This window comes from Crotalus tigris, unplaced genomic scaffold (assembly GCF_016545835.1).
Source record: "Crotalus tigris isolate CLP2741 ecotype Arizona unplaced genomic scaffold, ASM1654583v1 scf7180000017899.1852299, whole genome shotgun sequence".
Lineage (NCBI taxonomy): Eukaryota > Metazoa > Chordata > Lepidosauria > Squamata > Viperidae > Crotalus > Crotalus tigris.
In genome coordinates this window covers 1,091,032-1,113,756 of record NW_024096711.1, presented here as the reverse complement: position 1 = coordinate 1,113,756, position 22,725 = coordinate 1,091,032, and the positions used below count along the sequence as shown (strand labels likewise).

General features: G+C 40.1%; 1 protein-coding gene across 4 annotated transcripts in view; it reads right to left on the bottom strand.

Moving 5' to 3' along the window:
• Positions 1 to 22,725, bottom strand: part of CD6 (CD6 molecule) — a 45,616-nt gene that overhangs the window by 5,752 nt on the left and 17,139 nt on the right. For 3 of the 4 annotated variants that reach the window (XM_039344259.1, XM_039344257.1, XM_039344260.1), the window contains exons 3-8: positions 16,817 to 17,125; positions 10,236 to 10,313; positions 7,428 to 7,568; positions 6,205 to 6,312; positions 2,836 to 2,931; positions 659 to 766 (exon numbers count right to left, since the gene is read on the bottom strand). In XM_039344259.1, coding sequence (XP_039200193.1) covers positions 659 to 766; positions 2,836 to 2,931; positions 6,205 to 6,312; positions 7,428 to 7,568; positions 10,236 to 10,313; positions 16,817 to 17,125 — 840 coding nt within the window. The remainder of the gene's footprint in view (positions 1 to 658; positions 767 to 2,835; positions 2,932 to 6,204; positions 6,313 to 7,427; positions 7,569 to 10,235; positions 10,314 to 16,816; positions 17,126 to 22,725) is intronic. The other variant, XM_039344258.1, reaches the window with a different exon arrangement.

Sequence of the window (22,725 nt, the reverse complement as noted above, 5' to 3'; positions counted from 1 at the left end):
GTCAGAGGCTTTAACCATCTTTGGAAGCTTGTTTTAAAAATATTTATCCCTAAAATCATTAAGTATTGTATGTGAGATCTGATTTTATTTGGAAATGATTTGCTAGGCAACAGGTAGGAGATGGGAAAACCTGTGTCAGCATTCCCAACCTTACGTAGATTGCAGTTTCAGGTAATATAGTTAAAATTTGGGAAATTAGGTGAACTCCAGTCTCTTAATATGTCTGAATGGCAAAGACTGAGCTACATGGATAATAGTATAAGATGGTCTCCAAAATGTTACATAAGAATCTGAACCAATCTGATTAATTGGGTGAGCTGCTCAGGGCAGTTTTACAAAGCTATTGTTTTCACTTCTCAAACTCTTATTAGATAGTAATCCATGAGGGCTTTTTCCCACTTCTGCCATTTTAAAATGATGAATACAAGGGATAGAATTGCAAAAATATTCTCCTACCAAGCACTTCATATAACAGAGGAGGAAAAAGAGTAAAAACAAAATCCAGGAACTTGGCACTAGCTGAGCTGGTCTGGGGCAGAAAAACAACCAATGGACCCTCATCCTTCCCAGAGGGTATAAAATATGGAAAGCTATCTGGATATAGTTATAGTCAAGAAGAACTGGATATGGTGCAAAAAGATAAAACATCAGCTCTCACCCTGTTGTCGATAATCCTTGGGATGCTTGGTCTCTTGGCGCATTGTCAGCTTGGGGAAATTGTGGGGTGGTGAAACTTGGTCACCAGTTGCTTGATAGTGAAGAGAAGCTGAAAACATTAAAGTCCATTAAACTTTTAGAAATAGACCTTTGGGGGGAAAGAATTGGGTTGTCACACCCTTGCTTATTTCCTTAAAAGTTTTAGAGCTGGGAGATAATATCACTTTCAGGAAATGAACTATTACCCAACTCTTGTGATTGTACAGTTAGAACCTTGTTTAACATGAGGCTGTTGTGGATATTTAAATATATCAGATCTCTGATAACACTTGTCAATCCGCAGCATTTGCAAGGTATCGCTGGTCCATCGGAATTTACCTTTTCTGGTGAGATATAATGGACTTTGTCTGCTAAGAGATATGTTGTGATGGACTACAATGAAGTGACAGTTTCCCAGAAAGGAGGGAGCACATTCCAAAAAGGGGAACAAGACAAGAGACAACACAGTCTAGAGCAGGGCTTTTCAACCTTTTCATCCATTGTACCACTTTTAGGATATGGCAACATCCGAGTACCACCAGTCGCCTAGCAAGGTGTCAAAAACTTGATGACCCCCCCCCCCAAAAGGAAAAAACTAATGAAGTACAGGTAGTCCTCGATTTACAACATTCACTTAGTGACTGTTCGAAGTTACAATGGCACTGAAAAAAGTGCCCCCCAAGCCACAGCCGAACAAGACACCTGCCTGCCCACCTGGCGACGCTCTTCCTCTTGTCCGAGGTTTTCAATGTGAACATTTCTGTTGAGGATTGGCAGCGGGGGTGGGGTAGGGGGGTGTTTGGTTTTTATTCCCCCCCATCTGCTGGGTGGTTGCAGCAGGTTTTGGTTACTTCACATGACCCTCAGACATTGTGACCATCATAAATATGAATCAGTTGCCAAGCATTTGAATGTAAATCACAAGACCCTGGAGATGCTGCAACATTCCAGCTGATCGGTGCTTCTTCTGGGCTCAGCAGAAGTGCCAGGATCAGTGCTGAACTCCAGCTGGAGCCTGGCGCTGATCCTGATGCTTCCACTGAGCCCTGACAGCTCTGCAGCTCCAGCCATCTCTCGCTGAAGGCTTGTGTGGTGCTGCCACCGGTTCAGCTCATTCCCCTCCCCTGCTATCACTTTTCTAGGATGGTCACGTACCACCTGCCAGGTGTCAATGTACCACAGGTGGTACCCATACCACTGGTTGAAAAGCCTTGGTCTAGAGTGGGGTTGGAGAGAAAGGAAGAGATTTAGGATAGTCCCTTTATAGAATCTCTTAGGGTACATCCATTAGTGTTAGAATAGGATAGATTTAGTCTGTCAAGATTCTGTCTATTTGATGTGAACAGACTGGAATTAGACTGGACCTAGGTCCAGATTCTAGGTCACTTTGTGCTGGGCCTGACATCAGCAGATGAACAAAGAGATCTGCTGGCCATTAAGGAGTGTCTTCTCATGCTCCTTCAGTTTATCTATCTATAAATAAAAATAGAAAAACTAAGTGTTTGTGATGTTCATCCTGCTGGCTAGCCATCAAATCCCCTATTCCACTAAGAGATTTGGTCACTCTATATGGTTGAAGGCAGGGCATGCTGGGAAAAACCTAGGAAAACACTGCCACTTCTGTAGCAACTCTCACTACTTATAAGACAGAATGCTCATAATTGGCACTGGGAACAGTGGGCCAAATCAGAATGGAGATGTCTGACATTGTTGTACTGTATTTAGGTATAAATTCTGCATCATTATTCACTGATGTCTGAAATGTGTCTTAAAGACAGTAGTATAATTGCCAGGAAATAAGGCCATTTTACATGTTTTGCTCTGACTGTGTGCATCCAAGATTGAGGTTAAAGTAAAGAGTCTGGGAAGAAGCAATTATCTTAGGAAAGAAGGCATTTTTTTTTCTTCTGAACCCAGGAAGAACACCTTCAGGTTTGAAAGAAAGATACTTTTCTGCAGCTAGGTATAATTTGAATAGAATTCCTTTCTTGGTTTGTTTTCATCATGGGAACTACAATGAAGATTGAGTCTAAGTTTTGAAGAAAAGGGATCTCACAAATTGCCTCGATCTTTGGAGCAACACAACATTCAGCTGCAGGTGCGTATAAGTGGGGCAAAAGATAATGAGGGATTGCTCACTGTAGAAATTAGAGAGAGGCACAGGGGGCTTCTTGCTGAAATCATAGTCTTCATAATCAGAATCAGAGTCTTCATGGGCTGGTGAAGGGGTCACCTCTGTTTATGGAAGAGAAAATAGAAACAATTGTCTGAGGAAACCAGCAGAGTTTGGAAAAGGCAACATCTAATATACTCTGCTATGGTGTAGGACTGGCTCTTCAAAAGACTGCAGTCACAATTTCAAAACAAATCTTGATTATACAGGTAGCCCTCAACCTATGACCATAATTGACCCCAAAATTTCTGTTGCTAAGCAAAATATTTGTTAAGTGAACTTTGCCCCATTTTACGAACTTTCTTGGTAGAGTTGTTCAGCGAATCCCTGCAGTTGTTAAGTTAGTCACATGGCTGTTAAGTGAATCTGGCTTCCCCCATAGACTTTGCTTGTCAGAAGGTCTCACAGGATGATCACATGACCCTGGGACACTGCGACCGTCATAAATATGAACCTGTTGCCAAGTGTCTGAATTTTGATCACCTGACCATAGGGTTGCGGCAATGGTCATAAGTGTGAAAAAACAGTCATAAGTCACTTTTTTCAGTGCTGTGGTAACTTGGATTGGCCACTAAATCAACTACTGTAAGTTGAGGACTGCCTGTAATTACCAAACATTATCAACGAAAATTACAAGGCTCTCAAAAAACTAAATCATTTGAAGGAATTTATCAACATTGTGAAACACCGATTTCAAGAGAACTCTGAAAAGCTGGTTGGATTATCAAGGAATTTCTTTTTAGTGTTAAGCACTTTTATGATTTTTATGTTGGCTGGATGGGACTTTATATAAGTTTATTGTTATTGTTTTATCAGATGCTGTTTAAATTCACATCAAGGGGTGTCATTTATCACCTTTTGTTTACTACTGTATCATGCACTGTCATAGGCTGTGTCAGGACAATGCAAATATACATTTGATATTAGCTAAATATCCAAAGGTATCATCTCTCCTATTTGTTTTTAATTCTTAGCATTTTTCTTGAAGATGCCGGGTGCACTTTTTCAAATCAACCAAGTGTTGGTTCATTGATTGTGACAGGAATTGACCAACCTGCTTGTCATCTGAGCATGAAGTTAGATCTGCTAATATATTGAAACAAAGAGACTTGTGGCATATTAACATTAAGCACAACTGAACCCAGTGAAACTCAGTGGATACCAAAGCACAATTTTTCTTGAACTCCTCTGGTTCATTTTTTTTGTCCACCAGTAATTTCAGCAGGTTATTTTGGCCATTACCTATGTATGTACTAGTGTCTGTAATCATAACAAAAATATCTTCAAATACATTCTACATTATGTGTATGTGTGCGCGCACGAACACCTATGCATGTGTGCCTCTGAGATAGTGTTGGCTCCTGGTGAATGCCTGGGCAAATCCCTGCAGTTTTCTTGGCAAACTTTCAAAAGAGGGTTGCTTTTGCCTGCTTCCTAGGGCTGAAAGAGAGAGATAATGGTCAGCCAGTTGGCTTTGTTCCTAGGGCAGGACTAAAATTCACAGTCTCCCAGTTTCTAGGCTGGTGCCTTAACAATTACATTAAATTGGATCTGTATGATACATCTCTGCAGTATTCATTTACCAGTTTAGCCATGTTTTTATAGATGGTTGTGAGCCTCCTAGAATCACTGTATGAGATAGGTGGACATATAAGTCCTGTAAATAAGCAAATGGAATTATTTAATTAATATTTATATAATTCAGGTTGAGTAAGAAAAGTTCACAGAACCTGCTTATATGAATTTATTTGCTGCTGGGTAAATATTTTTTGACATGACATTGAATTTATATTTGTCTCAGCTGTTTTGGTTGTATTAATGAATTTATTCCTAAAACGTTTCCTATATTTTAAAAAAACATCTTTGGATACAGCATTGAAGATAGATGATTAAAAAGGTGCATCTTCAAGATGAAATATGCACCTTTCTGTATACTTCCTATTTTCACCAATGCCTCTTTCTCTGGGCTTTCGGATCAGAATGAACAGAGTTCTCATTCAAATGGGTTTTAATATATTTTAGTTTTAACTGCTATTTTATTGCCTTAGTTTTTAATGGTACTCGTTGTTTTCTTTTATATTCATTGTTTCTTTGTTTTTGTATTTGCTCTCCAGAATCACGTTGCCTAAGCTGGGCAACCATATCAATGCTTAAAATAAACAAATACTGATTTTAATAATGTTTTAATCTGTGTAGTTTTAACATTTTAATTATTTTTACTTGCTTTATAACTCACAAGCCGCTCAGAGTTACCTTGTAAAGGGAGACGGAGAGCATACAAATTTAATAAATAAAATAAAAATGGATCTGCTGCAATTCCCCCCCCCAAACATGCATAAAGCTAAGTGCTCTAATACAGTGGTTCTCAACCTGTGGGTCAGGACCCCATTTGGGGTCCAACAACCATTTCACGGGGGTCACCAAACAACGCAGTCCACCATTTTTTCCACCTTTTCCTTAGCTGTGCTACTCCCTTTTATTCTATTGGCTTTTGAAAGCCAATAGAATAGACTCTCTTGAATAGAGACTAATTCTATTGGCTTTCAAAAGCCAATAGGAATTGTCCAGGCTGTCTCTGCCGTGCTAAGCCCGCCAAAAGTCCCATTCTAAGCGAAGGCGAGCTGTCTGGAAGTTTCCACCCCTCCCTGCTGAGCAACTACTAAAAAAGGAGGTAAAAGAGGGCCAGGGGTGGGAGGTGGGAAGCCAGCGGGCTCAGGGAGGGTTGCTGGCATGCATGGGGCCCGGCGGGCACCTTACCTCCCTTGGGCTGGGCCAGGTGGTGGCCCAGCTGGTGGTCAGCCTGCGCCGTCTCTGCCGCTTGCCAGCTACGCCTTGTCTGACGCAGGGGGCGGCACCGCGTATGCGCGGCACTCCTGGGCAGGGAAAGTCAACTTACGACCGGTTGGGTAGTCCTCGACTTACTACCGGTTGGGGTCACGGCATTAAAAAGGTTGAGAACCATTGTTCTAATAGAAAGGAATGTTAAACCTTCTTTGAATTTAACACACGCACTTCCAGTATTTGCAGATGATGATGGCCGAGAGTTGGGGACAGAGCTGATAACAGTGGAGATTTTCGTCCTAGACAAATACGAACTTTAAAAGACAGATTTTCCCTAAGAACCCCAAGAGTTCTTTGTTGGCTTGTTTGCCTGCTGGTGTCCTACAGTCCCCTATGGACACCCAGGTCTGATGAATTCTAGCCTAATTGATCAGAGCTGGCAAAAAAAAAAAAAAATTGTCCAGGAGCAAACAGAAGGAAAAAAGAGAGGAGAAGAAAGATAGTAAAGATAAGAAGAGAACCCAGGCAGGCAGGCAGGCAAGAGCTTTTGATACCTTCTATTTTGTGGAGGCTCCGGGAGACATTCCCTTCAGTGGTTGACTTCTGCATGGTGTGATTCATCAGGACGGGGACAGATACTGGAGCAGAGGAAATAACACAATCTGCAAATTGAAAGGTCACTATGTAGGGTTACTGGGAAAGGGCCCGCTGCCTCTTCTTTCACCCACAGGTTTTCTTGCTATCAGAGGACACATCCATAGTAAGATCACATTCATTTTATGCATCTGTCCCAGATCTATGTCTCCCACTCCCACTATGCTTGCTACTTCACTAGGCTGCCTATTTCAGTTGAAAAGCATGTGACAAGATGCCAGACATTAGTTGGCTGAAGGTGATTACAGCTGAACAGCACTTTGATTTTTGATTTCCAGTTGGAGTTTTGGAGCAGAAATGGAGCACCTGATGGTGTGAAACATGCTAAAGAAGCCGCACTCCTTCCTGGAATATTAGAGCTATCTCACCTGGCTGGTTTAAGCTGGTCTGCATGGGTGCATTTACACTCCCTCAAACTCTAAAGCATCTTTTGGCAATTAAATTCAAAGTGTTGCACAACCATAAGCAGTACTGCATTAAAAAAATACCTCTTTTATCTCAATCTTCCAATACAAATAAATCTGACCATGCAGTTATCATAAACAGGATAATGTAAAAGATCCTGAGAAATAGTGGCTGCATTAAATATATCTGTGGAAAGGCTCTCAGCCTTCTGGCTAATCAGTCCATATTCCATCTGCATGTTCTTTCAGCAGATTGAAATTTCCATTGTAGCCTAATGGAGGTTTTCGAAAATGGCACGCCTACAAAAAGCCCTGAACTAATGCTGCTGTTTGCTCACTGTATGAAATCTTAGCAGGGATCTTTCACAATTACTTTGTTTCTGCAAAAAGACAATTGGTCTCATGTTTCAAATCACAGTTTACCCCAACACGATGCCCTCTAAATAAGATGCATTAAAAATCCCACCCCACCATAGTTCTTGCAACATTTTAATATGTTGCTCTCTCCTTGCTTTTTAAGCATAATATTTTAATTGCTTTATTTTTATATTACTGTTCTATAGTTTTTTTATTGTAAGCCATTCAGAATTATATTTTGTAAGGTATGCAGCTATATAAATATGATGAATGAATGAATTAATTAATTAATACAAACACAAAATATTTCTTCTAAGCTATTTCTCCCCCAGCACTAGTGATCCCCAGTATATGAAATATACCATTTTTCTTCTGTCTGTTCAGCAGAAGGATAATAATAATAATCAAAATGCTCAGAAAAAGGAGAAAACCCAGAACGATGCAGGTGATCCGCAGGTTCCAATGGGTTGATGTTGTTTTCATGACTTCAGGAGTTGTAAAAGCTGCAAATGGAAATGTTGATAGAAATGAGAAAATGGAGGAAGAAAACTGCTTTCTGAAGCAGTGTGTATATGTGTGTAGAGTGGAGGTGGTTGGCTCTTGTTTAATATGAGCAAATGTATATACAGCTTAACACTTTGTCCAAATCTGTCTTCCAAAAATAAGTTTTTATTTTTCTACTTCAGTCCCAGGTGCTTTAAAAGGTATTTAAAAGGTCTTTGGGTGATGTTTTGGAGCTTGCAGTTTATTCAAGGATGCTGAGGTGATTTGCGTCTTTCATTCTGTATTATAGCTATCCTGATCTGAATATACTCAGTGGGAGTTCTCTCGTGTTTTCCTTCATCATTTAGCTGGAGCATGAGAAGACAAAGGCTGCCAGCTGTCAGAATTGAGACTGAGGAAGTGAAATTGAACTACACTCTTAGCCATGGAAATTTTCTGGGTGTGGGTAACTGAACCATTCACTGCCTTTAGCAAAACCAACTGCGTAGGGGGATTTCACTGCAGAGAAAAATGAAGGGAGATTTTTTATGTAATCAGCCTTGAGCTGTTTGAGAAAAGGCAGGATAAATTTTTCTGTTTGTTTATTTGTATCCCATCTTAATTATTTTTACAGTGAAGGTGGGGCTTGAACACATGGTCTCCTGTTTTTTAGCCTGCTGCCTTAACCACTAGACCAAACTGGATCTCTTTTACTTTATTTTCTATTTAATGTAATAAAATTATTACTCCCTTTCATCTCATATCTAAAGTTAGTATAAGACTCTCACTCTTCACCCATGAGAATTTCTCCAAATATTTCCTTTATTTAAATCGAAAATCTGACAACAATTTCTTTACCATCAGATTAAATGAGAATCCAGGGAACAGAAAATCCAGAAGGAATCTCTAGTACAGTGTCAGAAAAAGATGCCCATAAAAAGTTGTGGTACTACTTTTATTATAATAATATACCCAACCAAGCACACAAACCTGGACTGTAAGTACCAATATTACATTGGGGACATAGACTAAGAATGGAGCTGGGTAAGGGATGCTTTCAGAGAAATCTAATAAAAAAGTAGGAATAGATTTTATCTGAAAATAAATTATACGGGAAAACCAAAGCATTATTAAAGAACATTGATTTTATCAGAACGTTCTGAAAGAGCCTATGAATAAGACCAGACAATTTCAGAATTGAGCAATAGAAGTATTTCCACCTGCAGCTCCCACAGAAAACCATGATGAGACCAACATGATAGGCACATAATAAAATCAATGTACACATGTACTCATGACACATCTGCATTCTGATATCTGATATATTAAACTGTGGCATTTATATGAAATTGTTCCCATGCATGGGCCATCAAATGCTTTGCCTGCAAACTATGCTAAAAAACACTTTCAACAGCTGGAAACAGACAAGCCAAACCACAGCATCTGAAGACACACAAGTTGTTTATTCCACTCATTTATCAGTTTATCTTGGTTTAGAAAAGTGTCTATTACAATTGAAATGCTACTTGGAAGGATAATACAAGATCAAAAGGTCAAGTTCTCCTAGATTGTTGGGCAATATAAACAAATGTAAGTTCATTTTTGGTTCCTCAAAAATTGTTCCTTTTTATTTTATCTTAATTATGCTTGTTTGTACATGGATTAATGAAACTATCTGGTAGAAAAATGACAATAAAAAGAACATAGGTTGAATAATTTCTCCTTATTGACTTATCTGACCTTTAGCCAGATATTCAGCTGCTGTCTTCAGATCAATATATGAACTTTATGGGTTCATATACAATCAGATATATGATTGTAAGCCACCCAGAGTTACTCTGGGTAAGATGAGTAGCCAATACATTTTACAGATAACAAACAAATTTTCGCTTTCCCCAGCTTTGAAGCTCCAGACTGGGCTCTTCTCTTTTTCTCTCTCCTTTTTTTCATGTTTATTCTTTGGGAGGACCACCTTTTTCAGTTGTGCCTTCTCTTTCTAGGACCTTTATAACTAAAGCTGCTCAGTTAGTGGCATCCAGGGTTCTTTCTAACTCTCTGATTTTCTGTCTTCAGAGGAGGTCAGCTCAGAGGTGAGGTTTTACTTTCTTCCAAAATGCATCATAAAAAATAACTTCTAGGGAACTTTTTCACTCAGAAGTTCTGAGACTATGGGTAGAGCCACGGGTCACAATTAGATCAGCCCAGGTAGAGTGGGAGGTCAACATTTGCTATGGGCTTTGATCCAGCTTTTGCCTGTGAAGACCCAATCAATAGTGGATATATGTGGTATCACATATTTAGAAACTGTAATTGAATTTTAATTAGTAAAACTAAAGTGGTATATTTATTTCTTATTTAACCTTAAGAGCAATTAAATGAATATATTGATTCATGAAGTTATACAAATGCATTTATGATTCTGGAGATCATTCTAATGCAAATTTTAGGAAGTACTAATTCAGTCTATTGGCAAATGTCAGTCAGATTGGAATTTTGCTTCTGACTGTTTGTACCACTAAGATGAGTTGGGACTAAACCAAAAGATATAGTTGATAAAGAAAAAAAAAAAAACACCACTCAAAGTGAATTGCATATAGTGAGCTCTTAATAAGTGGGCAACCTACAACAGGTTTGTTTAAGTAATTGCACTGTGTGCAACTGAAGTACTTTAAAGAGATTTCACTTACAGAGACTGGGTAGATGGGAGACTGAAGTCACAGTTTCTCTTTCTGTTGTATCTGTAACCGTTCGGAAGTCTAGTGAGTCTGAAATTATAAAAGGTTATGAAAAATAAAAAGAGAAAACAATTAACAGTGGGTCAGTTTCAGCTTTTTACTGAAATTTTTACAAAGAGCATAAAAACTAATGCAAACTAATAACAAGTAAAGGGAGACAAGAGAAAAAAGACAAAAGATAAAATGCAGAAACAATATAAAGAAATAGAAAATTTTTCTGATTTCCTTTGCAACAAATATAAGTTCTAAGTTATCTCTTCCTGATTGCAAAAGAAAGTTCACTCTTTTGTATTATTCAGGTTTATTTTCTAATCACTGAACCCCAAATCATAAGTGCAATTTTTTCATTTTATTCAAAAAGTCTATAAAAATGTATAGTCAACCATAAACGTAGGCACTGTTTATTTTCTTTAATCAAAGAACTTAATTTGGCAGTCTCCACAAGTTTCATCATCTTTACCAACCAGTTCAAATTTAGACAAATAGGGATATACTGAGTCTTAGTTTGCCCAGACTGTATATTCTAAGACAGGGGTGTCAAATCAATTTCATTGAGGGCCGCATCAGCACTGCAGTTGCCCTCGGGGGGTGTGCGGCCAGGGTGGGTGCAGCCTACTGGATGGGTGTGGATGGAGTGGGTGTGGCCTACTGGGTGGGTGTGGCCAGCTCTATATCGTTCGCATCAAAGGGGCCAGTGGGGGCCTGGGCAGGACAGATTTGAGGGTCTCTGGCAGAAGGGGATGGGACCAGGGCAAGTGCCAAGGCATGGTCCACTGGAGGAGCCTCACTGTTCCTCTCAGGCCATGAGGGGGGGGGAGCTTATGGAGCTAAGACTGAATGCGTTTCAGCATAAATGGCCACCACAAAATTGTACATTGGCTCCCGGCTGGTCTGGGCCAGGGCCAAGGCAGAGGGGGCCGTTCCCTCACTGTTTCCAGGATGGCTTCGCGGGCCACATGAAACCACTTCGCGGGCCGCATCCGACCCCCGGGCCTTCTGTTTGACATGTCTGTTCTAAGATAATTGTGCACATTAAGAAGAAACAGCATTCTCCCAGGGAAAGCACATATCTTAGGGACTCAGGATTATAGAGTGTATATGGGTTTTGCATCATGAACATTGTTGTATGGATCAATAGATCAGAATCAATAAAGGAATGAAGCACACCAGAGATTTGGAGCAAAACAATCTTTCCAATCAAAGCCATCTGAAACCTCCTACAGACCACAATAGCTAATATGATAGCCGGTTTCTCACTTTCCAAGCAAGCTACTTTGGCTAATCTGTCACACAGTTAGGACATTTGCAGATGGTGATGGTAAGACAGTTGCCAAAATGGCATCTCAAGTGCCCTACAGTAAGAACGTACCCCCCCAATCCTTTTTACTATACCCTCCCCCAAATCACAAGATTAAAAATCCTTGTACTCATCAAATCAATTTGTCAGCTGTCCCAGAACTACATGCTGTTGTTGGTTCTGCTCATCATTAAACCTTCTTTCCTAAGCAGCCAGCCTCCATTTTATTTCCAGCATCTTAGCCTCCATTTTATTTCCAACGTCTTACTTCCAGTTTAGAACTGGACCTAATTTTACTTTCAACAGCCCTTTCCAGAAAAATCAAACAGCTTCATTGTATGAAGTATATGCCGTAGCAAAAAAATCATAATTACCATCATACAGCACTGATAAGCAAGCAGCCAGAAGAGATGGCATTGATGCCTCTGCCTTTTAACTTAATATTTGCCATTCACCCTTGTTCTATCTACTACCCTTATTCTGTTCTATCTTCCTTTCCTTTCCTTTCCTTTCCTTTCCTTTCCTTTCCTTCCTTTCCTTTCCTTTCCTTTCCTGGTTTAAGGACATATTCATGCATATCCAGTGTTTCCCTACACCTTTAATTCTGCTGACTTCAAGTGGGGAAACAAAGAGCAAGAATGCTCACGGGTACTCACAGGTCCTGCAGTGGCAAAAATTAATAATAATAAAAAAAACCACCCCACTTCATATAGGTAAAGGAAATTATTTACCTGTACTCCTCCAGCCTTATTACTTCATATTTCATTTGTCTGACTATCTGCCAAAAAATCATGGCAGCTCTTCTGAGGGCTTAAGTACTTTCAAGCCACCTTTCCCCTTGAAAGATCTGCTAATATGGCTGCAGCCTAAGTGCCAAGTAATGGGGTGAGGAAGGATCTCTGTAAACAAGGAAAGGTTAGTCCATAAGCTCTACAGAGCTGCAATGTGCCAAAAGGCAAACCAGATTCCTGGCTGGACTTCTCCCTTTCAAAGATATTCAAATTTCAAATACACAGCGCTAATGCTAACACCCAGCATTAATCAGCTCAGCTACTGAGCTGAGGGACACAAATGATGCCACAGGGACACAAAGCCAATACACAGAACAATGCATGTATTGTGTGAAAAGTTACCTTAAGTGCAGGATGGGCAATATTACTGTTAGCAAGAGACACAGTTAATTGAACAGTCATTATCCTCAAATGCTCAATACATGGCTCAGCTTGTATCACTCAACAAATATCAGCACCAATGCAAGTAGAATGCCAATGATCTGTCTTAGGCTTTGTGTTATATTTGGACTTGAAATAAAGCAACCTGGGGACATTTATCAAATTTGCAGATGACACAGAACTAAGTGACTAACAGTACAAAATGCAGAATCAAAGACAGAATTCAAAACAATTCTGACAGATGGAACCCTGGGCCCAAAGCTATCCAAATGAAATTCAAGAGAGAAATGTGAAATCCTACAACCTGAATAGTAAAACATCCCAATTATAAGGCCAGCTAGGATATAATAAATGTAAAAATAATTTAATTTTCCTAGTGGCTCACAAGTTGAACACGATCCTTTTCAGTCAGCATTGAAACCTGAGCATGGAAAGTTGGGAACTGAACCCACATTGTCACTCTTGTAGGTTACTGATGATGAGGTTTCAAATGGGGGAGAGTGACCCTCTGCAGCCTTTAATACCATTGACCATAGTATATGTGCTCAGTTATAGTTGAGGGGGGGGGAAGGATTAGATAAGCTGTAGAGCTCTTCTGTAGAGACCTGGAGAGATGAAGCAAATGTTCAGAAAGCATTACATAAACAAAAAAAGACAGAAGCATTCTTTATGTCCTGGGAGGGGAGAGAATATTTAGAAGATGCTTACTATTCCCTGGGAAAATACACAATCAGACTCTCAAGATTTTGTTATTATAGCCTATCTTAATAAAGCATAGTTCTAGTCTTCCTGTGGTGTCACTTTCATGTCCTGGTTTACCTTGTAGGGCTAGTAGTGAGATGCCACAGACTCTCTCCTATCATGTAACATAAAACCACTGGGAACATTGTTCAACTATTTAGAATAAGGTATTGCAGAGATGATCTTGGAAATGATCTATAGAGATGATCTTGGAGAAACTAAGCTGAGATGATGGTTACAACAACATGTTGCCTGAGAAACAGAGAAAGTGTGAGAACAAAACTGAGACCGACTACTCACTAATTCACTAGTATAAAAGGGAGGGAGAGGAAAACTCAGTCAGGGTTTCAAGATTCTGTTGCTATAACTTATCTCAATAAAATCTAATTCCAGTCATTCGTGGAGTCATTTTTCTGTCCTGACTTACCTCAGAAATATTAACAATATGCAGATGATACTCAGTATTACATTTGTACTTCAGAATGTGTGGGTGATGCAATAAAAGTCTTGACCTGGAGCTGTATTGGTCTCAATGGAGAGAAACAGGCTTAAAGTCAATGTTAATAAGATAAGGCAGTTACGATTTCAGAAGCAATTTTATTTTGAGGAGAGGGGGTGCCATCTTTTGTTCTGGACAAAGATTTGTGGTGAAATATAACTGCTTAAAATGGTAATGTGGTGTTTGGCTGTGTTAAGAGAAACAGTGTACAAGATCTTAAGAAGTAATCCTTCACTTCTCTTCTATATTGGTCAGACTGCAGGCAGATTATCAAATCCAGTTTTAACACTACATTTTAAGAAGGATTTGAAGAATCTGGAAACCAAGTCTTACAAGTAATGGCCCAAAGACAAACATATTTTTAGTCTTGAGAAGAGTAGACTAGAAGAAGACATGATAGCCTAAGTATTTATTTATTTAGAAAATTTATATGGCCACTAAACTCGTTCTTGCTGACTCAGGGTGGCTTATAAAAATAAAACCCCAATTTGTTGTTGTTAATTGTGAAGTCGTGTCTGACCCATCGCGACCCCATGGACAACGTTCTTCCAGGTCTTCCTGTCCTCTACAATCTTCTGGAGTCCATTTAATTTCACGCCTACTGCTTCAGTGACTCCATCCAGCCACCTCATTCTCTGTCGTCCCCTTCTTCTATTGCCCTCAATCTTTCCCAGCATTAGGCCCTTCTCCAGTGAGTCCTTCCGTCTCATTAGGTGGCCAAAGTATTTGAGTTTCAACTTCAGGATCTGGCCTTCTAAAGAGCAGTTGGGGTTGATCTCTTCTAGGACTGACCGGTGTGAACGCCTTGCAGTACAAGGGACTCACAGGAGTCTTCTCCAGCACCATAGTTCAAAGGCCTCAATTCTTTGTTTCTCAGCCTTTCTTATGATTCAACTTTCACATCCATAAAACCCCAATACAAAAGCTAATTTAAAATTCAAGCAGAGAACAGAGCAGATGTGCCTCCTATTGCTTTAGAAAGCAAGATTAAAAGCATTACAAAGGAAACTGAAGATTTTGCCTAAGCATTAGTGGAAACTTTCAGATAATAGCAATACAATAGCACTTAGACTTATATACCGCTTCACAGTGCTTTACAGCCCTCTCTAAGCAGTTCACAGAGTCAGCATATTGCCCCCAACAATCTGGGTCTGCATTTTACCGACCACGGAAGGATGGAAGGCTGAGTCAACCCTGAGCTAGTGGGAATCGAATTGCTAAACTGCAGACATCCAGTAATCAGCAGAAGTAAATAATAAAATGTATCCAGCACTATTAAACATGAGGATTTTTCTTCATTGGACAATCCAATTCCCCAATGGATAAAACAAATTCACAAAACCATTTCATAATAACCCATATCAAATTTGGCACTAAATCTTCCTCTAATTTTTAATTAAAGTAGCTACAAAGCTAATTTAAATAATCTTCTGACTGCTACCATAGTTGGTGTTCATGAATGCACTCTGCTAGTCTTCCGCCTGCCTATCCTATTTAGTGGCAGTTTGTCCTTTGATTCTATGTTATAGATGACTCATGTTTTTTATTCTTAGCTACTGGGTCTTTTGGTTTACCTAATATGTTTTGGAGGGCTTTAGTTAGTTTGTGCTATGTAAGCTGCATGTCTATTGGTTGTTTCTAAGATGTTTTTGACATATGACAGTGTTAGAATAGAATAGAGCTGGAAGGGTCTTCTAGTCCAGCCTCCCGCTCAAGCAGGAGAACCTATACCATCTCAGACAAGTGACTGTCCATTCTCTTTTTAAACACCTCCAGTGATGGAGTGCCCACAACCTCCAAAGGCAGGTTGTTCCACTGGTTAATTGTCCTCACTGTCAGGAACTTTCTCCTTAATTCCATATTGCTTCTCTCTTTGATCAGTTTCCAACCATTAGCCTTTTTATAGCTTGCATTGACTGTGTACACTTGACTCCCCATCCACTAGTACAGTGGTTCTCAACCTGTGGGTCGGGACCCCATTTGGGGTCGAACGACCATTTCACGGGGATCACCAAACAACGCAGTCCGCCATTTTTTCCCCCTTTTCCTTAGCTGTGCTACTCCCTTTTATTCTATTGGCTTTTAAAAGCCAATAGGAATTGTCCAGGCTGTCTCTGCCCTGCTGAGCCCGCCAAAAGTCCCATTCTGCAAACGGTGCTGCAAGTTGTCTGCAGCGAAGGCGAGCTGTCTGGAAGTTTCCACCCCTCCCTGCTGAACAACTACTAAAAATGTAAGTAAAAGAGGGCCAGGGGTGGGAGGTGGAAGGCCAGCGGGTGCAGGGAGGGTTGCTGGCATGCGTGGAGCCTGGCGGGTGCCTTATCTCCCTTGGGCTGGGCCAGCTGGTGGCCCAGCGCGTGGTCGGCCTGCTCCGTCTCTGCCGCTTGCCAGCTACGCCTCGTCCGGCGCAGGGGGTGGCACCACGCATGCGCAGCGCTCCTGGGCAGGGAAAGTCCTCGACTTATGACCGGTTGGATAGTCCTTGACTTACGACCGGTTTAGTCCTTGACTTACAACCGGTTGTTTAGTCCTCGACTTACGACCGGTTGGGGTCGCGGCATTAAAAAGGTTGAGAACCACTGCACTAGTGCAAGTAATGAAACCAACTGCTCAGGGAGGAAAAGAACCCATGTAGAATAGTGCCCCCCACACGTCCCCTTGCAGACAGTCCAAAAGGATACTATGACCTATGGTATTGGATGTTGCTCAGGGGGTTATACTGTCATGCCACAGGTCACCAACATAAGCAATCCATGTCCCATATCCAGGCCTGAACCCCACTGAATATTAATTAAACATGAAACACAAACAACAGAAATTCACAAACCTAAACAAATCACACCAGCATCTTCCTTGTGTCCACAATCATGGCTCCTATTAGACAGACAGTCCCATAGATACTGTTCATCTCCCAGGCATTTCACTTCATCCAAATGGATGGGTCCTGTCCCCTTTGGGAAATGAGAGCCACTGAGAGCCCGAAAGGCTGAACCACAACCAAGTTGCTGACACACAACTTCAGCATCAACCAGGTCCCAATTGTCATCGCATACAGTGCCCCAGGTACCCATGACTTCCAACTCGACTCTGCCAGAACAGTTGCTTCCTCCATCCATCAGACGTAATTTTTGAATTTCTGCAAGATAAGAAGTTGAGATATTAAAGATAATCAGTGGTCATGCAATTGTAGACTCAAAAAAAAATAGGAAGATAATAAATATAGCTGGAGGAAATCTACAAGATTTGCTATTCTAAATTTATTCGTTTATTACGAGGTACTTGATTTGCAATGTAAGGTGCTTTTTAGATGAATGCCTCTTAGCAACGTCAGTCAAAAAACATAATGCAGCTATTCTGATTTCTTTTCTTTGACAGATTTTTGGAGACAGGGGAAGATGGAAGAACTGGGGGATAATTACAAATACATGTATGAAACACGATAATTGCATGATGAAAATCTTTACCTGAAACCATCTCAAACTGGTGTGAAACATGTAATACTTTGAAGATTTCTGAAAGAAATGGATGAATGCCTAAAAACAGAAAGCCTATTTAGAGTCTGTGGACTTTTTTCCACTGCTATTTGAAACTTTATCAATCCTTGAGGCAGTGGAGAACAACACATTTGCCTGTACAATTGTTGTTTCATGTCACTGCCAATCATTTGCCTTCCCACTAAGGCAATGGGCACAAAGCCTAACATATTTCATACATTCCTGATGGTGTAGGAATAAGGGAGACAAACACAATATTAATAACAATACAACTAAGGAGTGTTTAAATATGTCTCACTCATGGGCTGGGGACAAGACGGGGCTATTATCACAACAAGACCATGTTGCAAGGGTGTATTGGTGCTACAGTTAAGTACAAGTGGGAAAAGCTCTAAGTGACTATTGAAAGAAGATAGTAGATTATTTTTATTCCACTTCATATTATCTTATAACCATTCAATGCATAGTGAATGAACCATAAGAGACTCTCCTTTTCTAATTTCCTATTTGCAGGCAAGTGATAGTTCCATTTATGCAATGAAGTTCTACCGCCTACCTCAGTAGAAATAGCAGGGTACTACATTTATCCACTTAATAACAGGAGTTTAATATTCATTCATCAAGATCAGTGTCTACACCTAACAGCAGAAGGAAGTGGCGGTAAAGTGAATTGCACCATGTCAGATGATAAGCAGTTGACTTTTTGATTGCTCTATCATGCACCAAAAGTTCCTGCTAATTAAAAAAAAAACCTACCTATTAGAAAAAAATATTTAAAGTTGGCTCTATTGCAATGTTTCTCAAGTTTGGCAACTTTAAGATGTGTGGACTTTAAGTCCCAAAATTCCCCAGCCAGCATAAGTGACATATCTTAAAAAGTTGCCTAGGTTGAAAAACATGGCTCTATTTTTTTTTAACAATCAGAGAATGTAGAGAATGTGAAATGCTACAGCCGATTGTTTCTTCTTCAGGTATCATCATCCACTTCATTCTGTGCTTGTTGTGCCAGCCATCTTAAGTACAAAGAAACCAAAGGCTTTAACAGCACAAGGGAATCCATCTGAAATATGTTCTGATAGCGGCAGAATCCAATCATTGAGGAATCTCTCCAACCTGAGTTTTAGTTGAGAGACATTCTCATGATAATGTAGCATATAGGATGGCAGAATGTCTTAAGGATTTGAGAGTGTTTTGTCCCCTGCTCCAGTTAAGAGCAATAGGCAGAAGCATACTTCCTTTCCAAAGAAGTAGACAATTGTTTAAATGCTTAAAAAATGTTTTCCCTTACATTAGATGGCACTTGAGCACAAAGCAGTAAGTGACAATCATTTTTGCTTTCTACCAGAGCTTTTAATAGCTAAGCAGGTATGAAACTATTGTGGAGAAAAGGCATAAGTGGGAATTGTATATAATGATTCACTGTCCTTCTATCACACATACACACACTTCAGTGGGATTGACAAAACGAATGTTCCCAGGTGGATTAACTATTAGGGATTTCATAATACGGGTAGTCCTTGCCTTACAACAGTTCACTTAGTGACCGTTCTAAGTTACAACGGCATTGAAAAAGGTGACTTATGACTGTTTTTCACACTTATGACAATTGCCACATCCACATGATCAAAATTGAGACACTTGGCAATTGACTCATATGCATGACGGTTGCAATGGCTTGGGCTTATGTGATCACCTTTTGCAACCAAAGTCAATGGGAAAAACAGTATCAGCTAACAACTGTGTTGCTAAGTTAACAACTAAAATGATTAACTTAACAGTTGTGGCAAGAAAGGTCATAAAATGGGGGCAAAACTCACTTAACAAATGTCTCACTTAGCAACAGAAATTTTAGGCTCAATTGTGGTCATAAGTCAAGGACTAACTCTATCAAAAAATAGAATCTGCCAAGAACCACCCTAGTTTAGGCTGTGATAGAAATCCCCAGCACCACCCAATGGGTCTCCAAAAAGGTCACTAAAAAAGAAATAAAAATCATTCTCACCACCACCACCACCCCAGTCCTCTTATCAGTGAGGTTGGGTAAACACAAACTATCACCCACACGACTTCCTGCCTCTTTGATAAAAAATGTCACTGAGGTGAGTGTGCATGGAGTACAGGTAACCTCAAATACCACTGCTGAGGTAGACGCCTCTGCCTGGGAAGAATCCCAGTGGGGCACTTAGCTATTTTTGTCCAGCGGATCCCCAGGTACCCACTGAGCCCCACTCCACAACTGAAAATAGGGGTTGCATTCTTGGAAAATGCCAGCATAATTTCTCGTACAGCAGTTCTTTTTCAAACAGGAAAACAGATTATATTCCTTGACATCAGGAGCAGATGGGACAGACGTAGTGAAAATTGGTCAGCCCGTTTCCATCCGATCTCTATGCACATGGATTTTGGAAAGCAATGACGGCCAAGCAGATTTTTAAATCAATGCTACATCATCATATTTGGGATGCTATTGTTCTGAAGAGTCTATCTTCCATCAACGGTCAGAATAAAGCAGTCAGATGAAGGAAGATGCCTGGAGATCCGTATATCTCACTCTGTGCCACTGAAGAAGCTTACCCCTCTACTGATGACAGTGGCATGTGGAACATTAAAACTTGGAATGTAAGAGAAAAAGAAGCAGAGAAAATGCAAAGTGAATAAGAGGTTCTTTTGGAAGTGGAGAAGAATAAACAAGGGCCAGCAAGCAGAGAATTGAAAATGAAGGAGTCTTTTAAAGATTTGTATGTGAATTATAGACACAATAGTCAACATCATCAGCTTGCCTTAGCATGAGGATGGTCCACTGACCATTTCTCAAGAAAAGGACTGCATGATGTTGTCTCCTTTCTCCACTCCCAGCCCACTAGGAAGGCAACCTCTGCATACCATTTCCTCCCACATCCCTAAGTAGTGTCTTTAACTTGTGTCAGTCCAAGGATTTTTCATTTTAGCAAAAACAAACTTCTCCATTCCATTTGGCTGTTGAGTATAGTGACAGGAGCACTCCCTCCAATCGCCAATCACTGCCATCTATGGTCATATTATTTTTACAAGTTCACCAATGAGAAGCGGTGCTTTTTCTTTTATAAGGTCAGTAATGGAATGGTGAAAGAGAATTTTCCTCCTCCTCCTCCTCCTCCTCCTCCTCCTCCTCCTCCTCCTCTTCTTCTTCCTCTTCCTCCTCCATCACCACCACCACCACTACCACCACCACCACCATCACCACCATCACTACCACCACCAATCAGGGCTCATGGTAAATCTAGCATGTGCATCAAGCCATCATCTTGGCCAAAACAGAGAAAATTCAGAAAATTTTCTGAATTTCTTAAGCCTGCTTCATTTCCAGTCATCTTATGAGTAGAAGCTGAACAGCTTTAAGGCTTTAGTACAGAAAAGCCATAACCATAAATGAATGAAAAGGAGGTGATAAATGCTGTGGAGAAGTTGAAAAATGGCAAATATGCCAATATAGGATAGTGTAATTTGAAATGTATTGTAATTCATAAGTAATTTGCTTATCGAACTGCTGAGCAACTAGTAGTATTGTGCAAAAGGTTGCATCTATGCCTATCAGCCTGGAGAGTGAAGTTACAGATAGTCCTTGACCTATGGCTACAACTGAGCCCAAAATGTCTGTTGCTACTGTGAGACATTTGTTAGTGAGTTTTGCTCCATTTTATGACCTTTCTTGCCACAATTGTTAAGTGAATCACTGCAGTTGTTTAGTAACATGATTGTTAAGTAAATCTAGCTTCCCCATTGACTTTGCTCATCAGAAGTTCATAAAAGGTGATGATACGACCCAGGGACATTGCAACCATAATACCATATATACTATATGAGTCAGTTACCAATTCTGAATTCTGATCATGTGACCATGAAGACGCTGCAATGGTCATAAATGTGAAAAATGGTCATAAGTCACCTTCAGTGCTGTTGTAACTTTGAACGATCACTAAATCATCTGTTGTAAGTCGAGGACAACCTGTACTATTTCCTTGCACAAAGGGGAAAGTAGTAGCAAGAATGAATGTAGTAAAAACAGAAGAGAAAGAATCAAGAATATATGGGTAATGAATAAATAACAACTGAGTAAAAAAAGTGAGTGATCAATATGAAAGATACCTGTGTTTTTTTAAAGTCAACATCCAAAGCACTTCCTTGGGATTCCTCTTGTGAGGGAATAGCAAGGAGTATAAAGACATCACAGGACCAACAAAGTCACTTTTTGAGTGATTCTACAACAATTGAAGTCTTGCCCAAAGAAGCTGCTTGCCCAACAGGCTTTGTTATTTTGTAGCTGGGCAACCTCATTTTCCCCCCAATTATTAAAATCAAAAGGTTTATTCTGATATCCGATACTTGATTTTTCTTTGCCCTCCTTTCATTGCTTCAATTTGAATAAATTCATTCTTAGCTTCATTATATAGTAATATAGAAGGTTACTGAGGTACGGGGGAGGGATGAAATACGAATCTCTGAAATAAATAAAAAGCAACTGCTTAATACTAAAATACAAATTAAAGCTCATATTCGCTGCTCCAGTTCACTCCAACCTGGTGTGCTTTTCACTTTCAGCCACTTCTTTTCTCCACTTCCCAGGTGATTGGAGTGACTGGTGGAGAAGAATAATAGTGAAACCCTTTCTGCTCTTCCCACCCTATTTTTCTCCTCCTTCTCCTGCTCCTGGAAAGCTATCCAATGGGCAAAATTAATTGCTGATTTGAGGAGGGAAAAAAGATAAGAGGCAGATTGAGACCATTTCCTTATTGGTATTTTGCAGCTACTTCCATCCTTTACAGTGCTGAAATAATTGTAATAATGAAGGCTTTCAACCATTTCAGTTAGTTGGATGAAATTGTATAATAGTATAAATCACTAGTGAGGAACTGGTCCAAGAAGCAGAGCAGCAAAGATCATTCAAAAGAGTTCGTACATGTAGAGTTTTACAATGTGCAACTTAAATAAGGAGATTACTTGCTAGTTGATCCTGACATGTGCATCTCCAAAGAGTTGGTGAACCATGTTATCATATCCACGAAAACCTCTCCGCATAGTACACAGAGTACACAGTAACAATGGAGGAACATAGCGGGGATGTAGCAGTATGTGGTCCAAAACATCAAACTGGCCACAATGAATATACTAAACAGATGGAGCTTTGATCACATAGTCAGCACCACTATTTTCACTGTTTGGACTCTACCCTATAGACACCCTGATACCATGGATAGAAATAGGC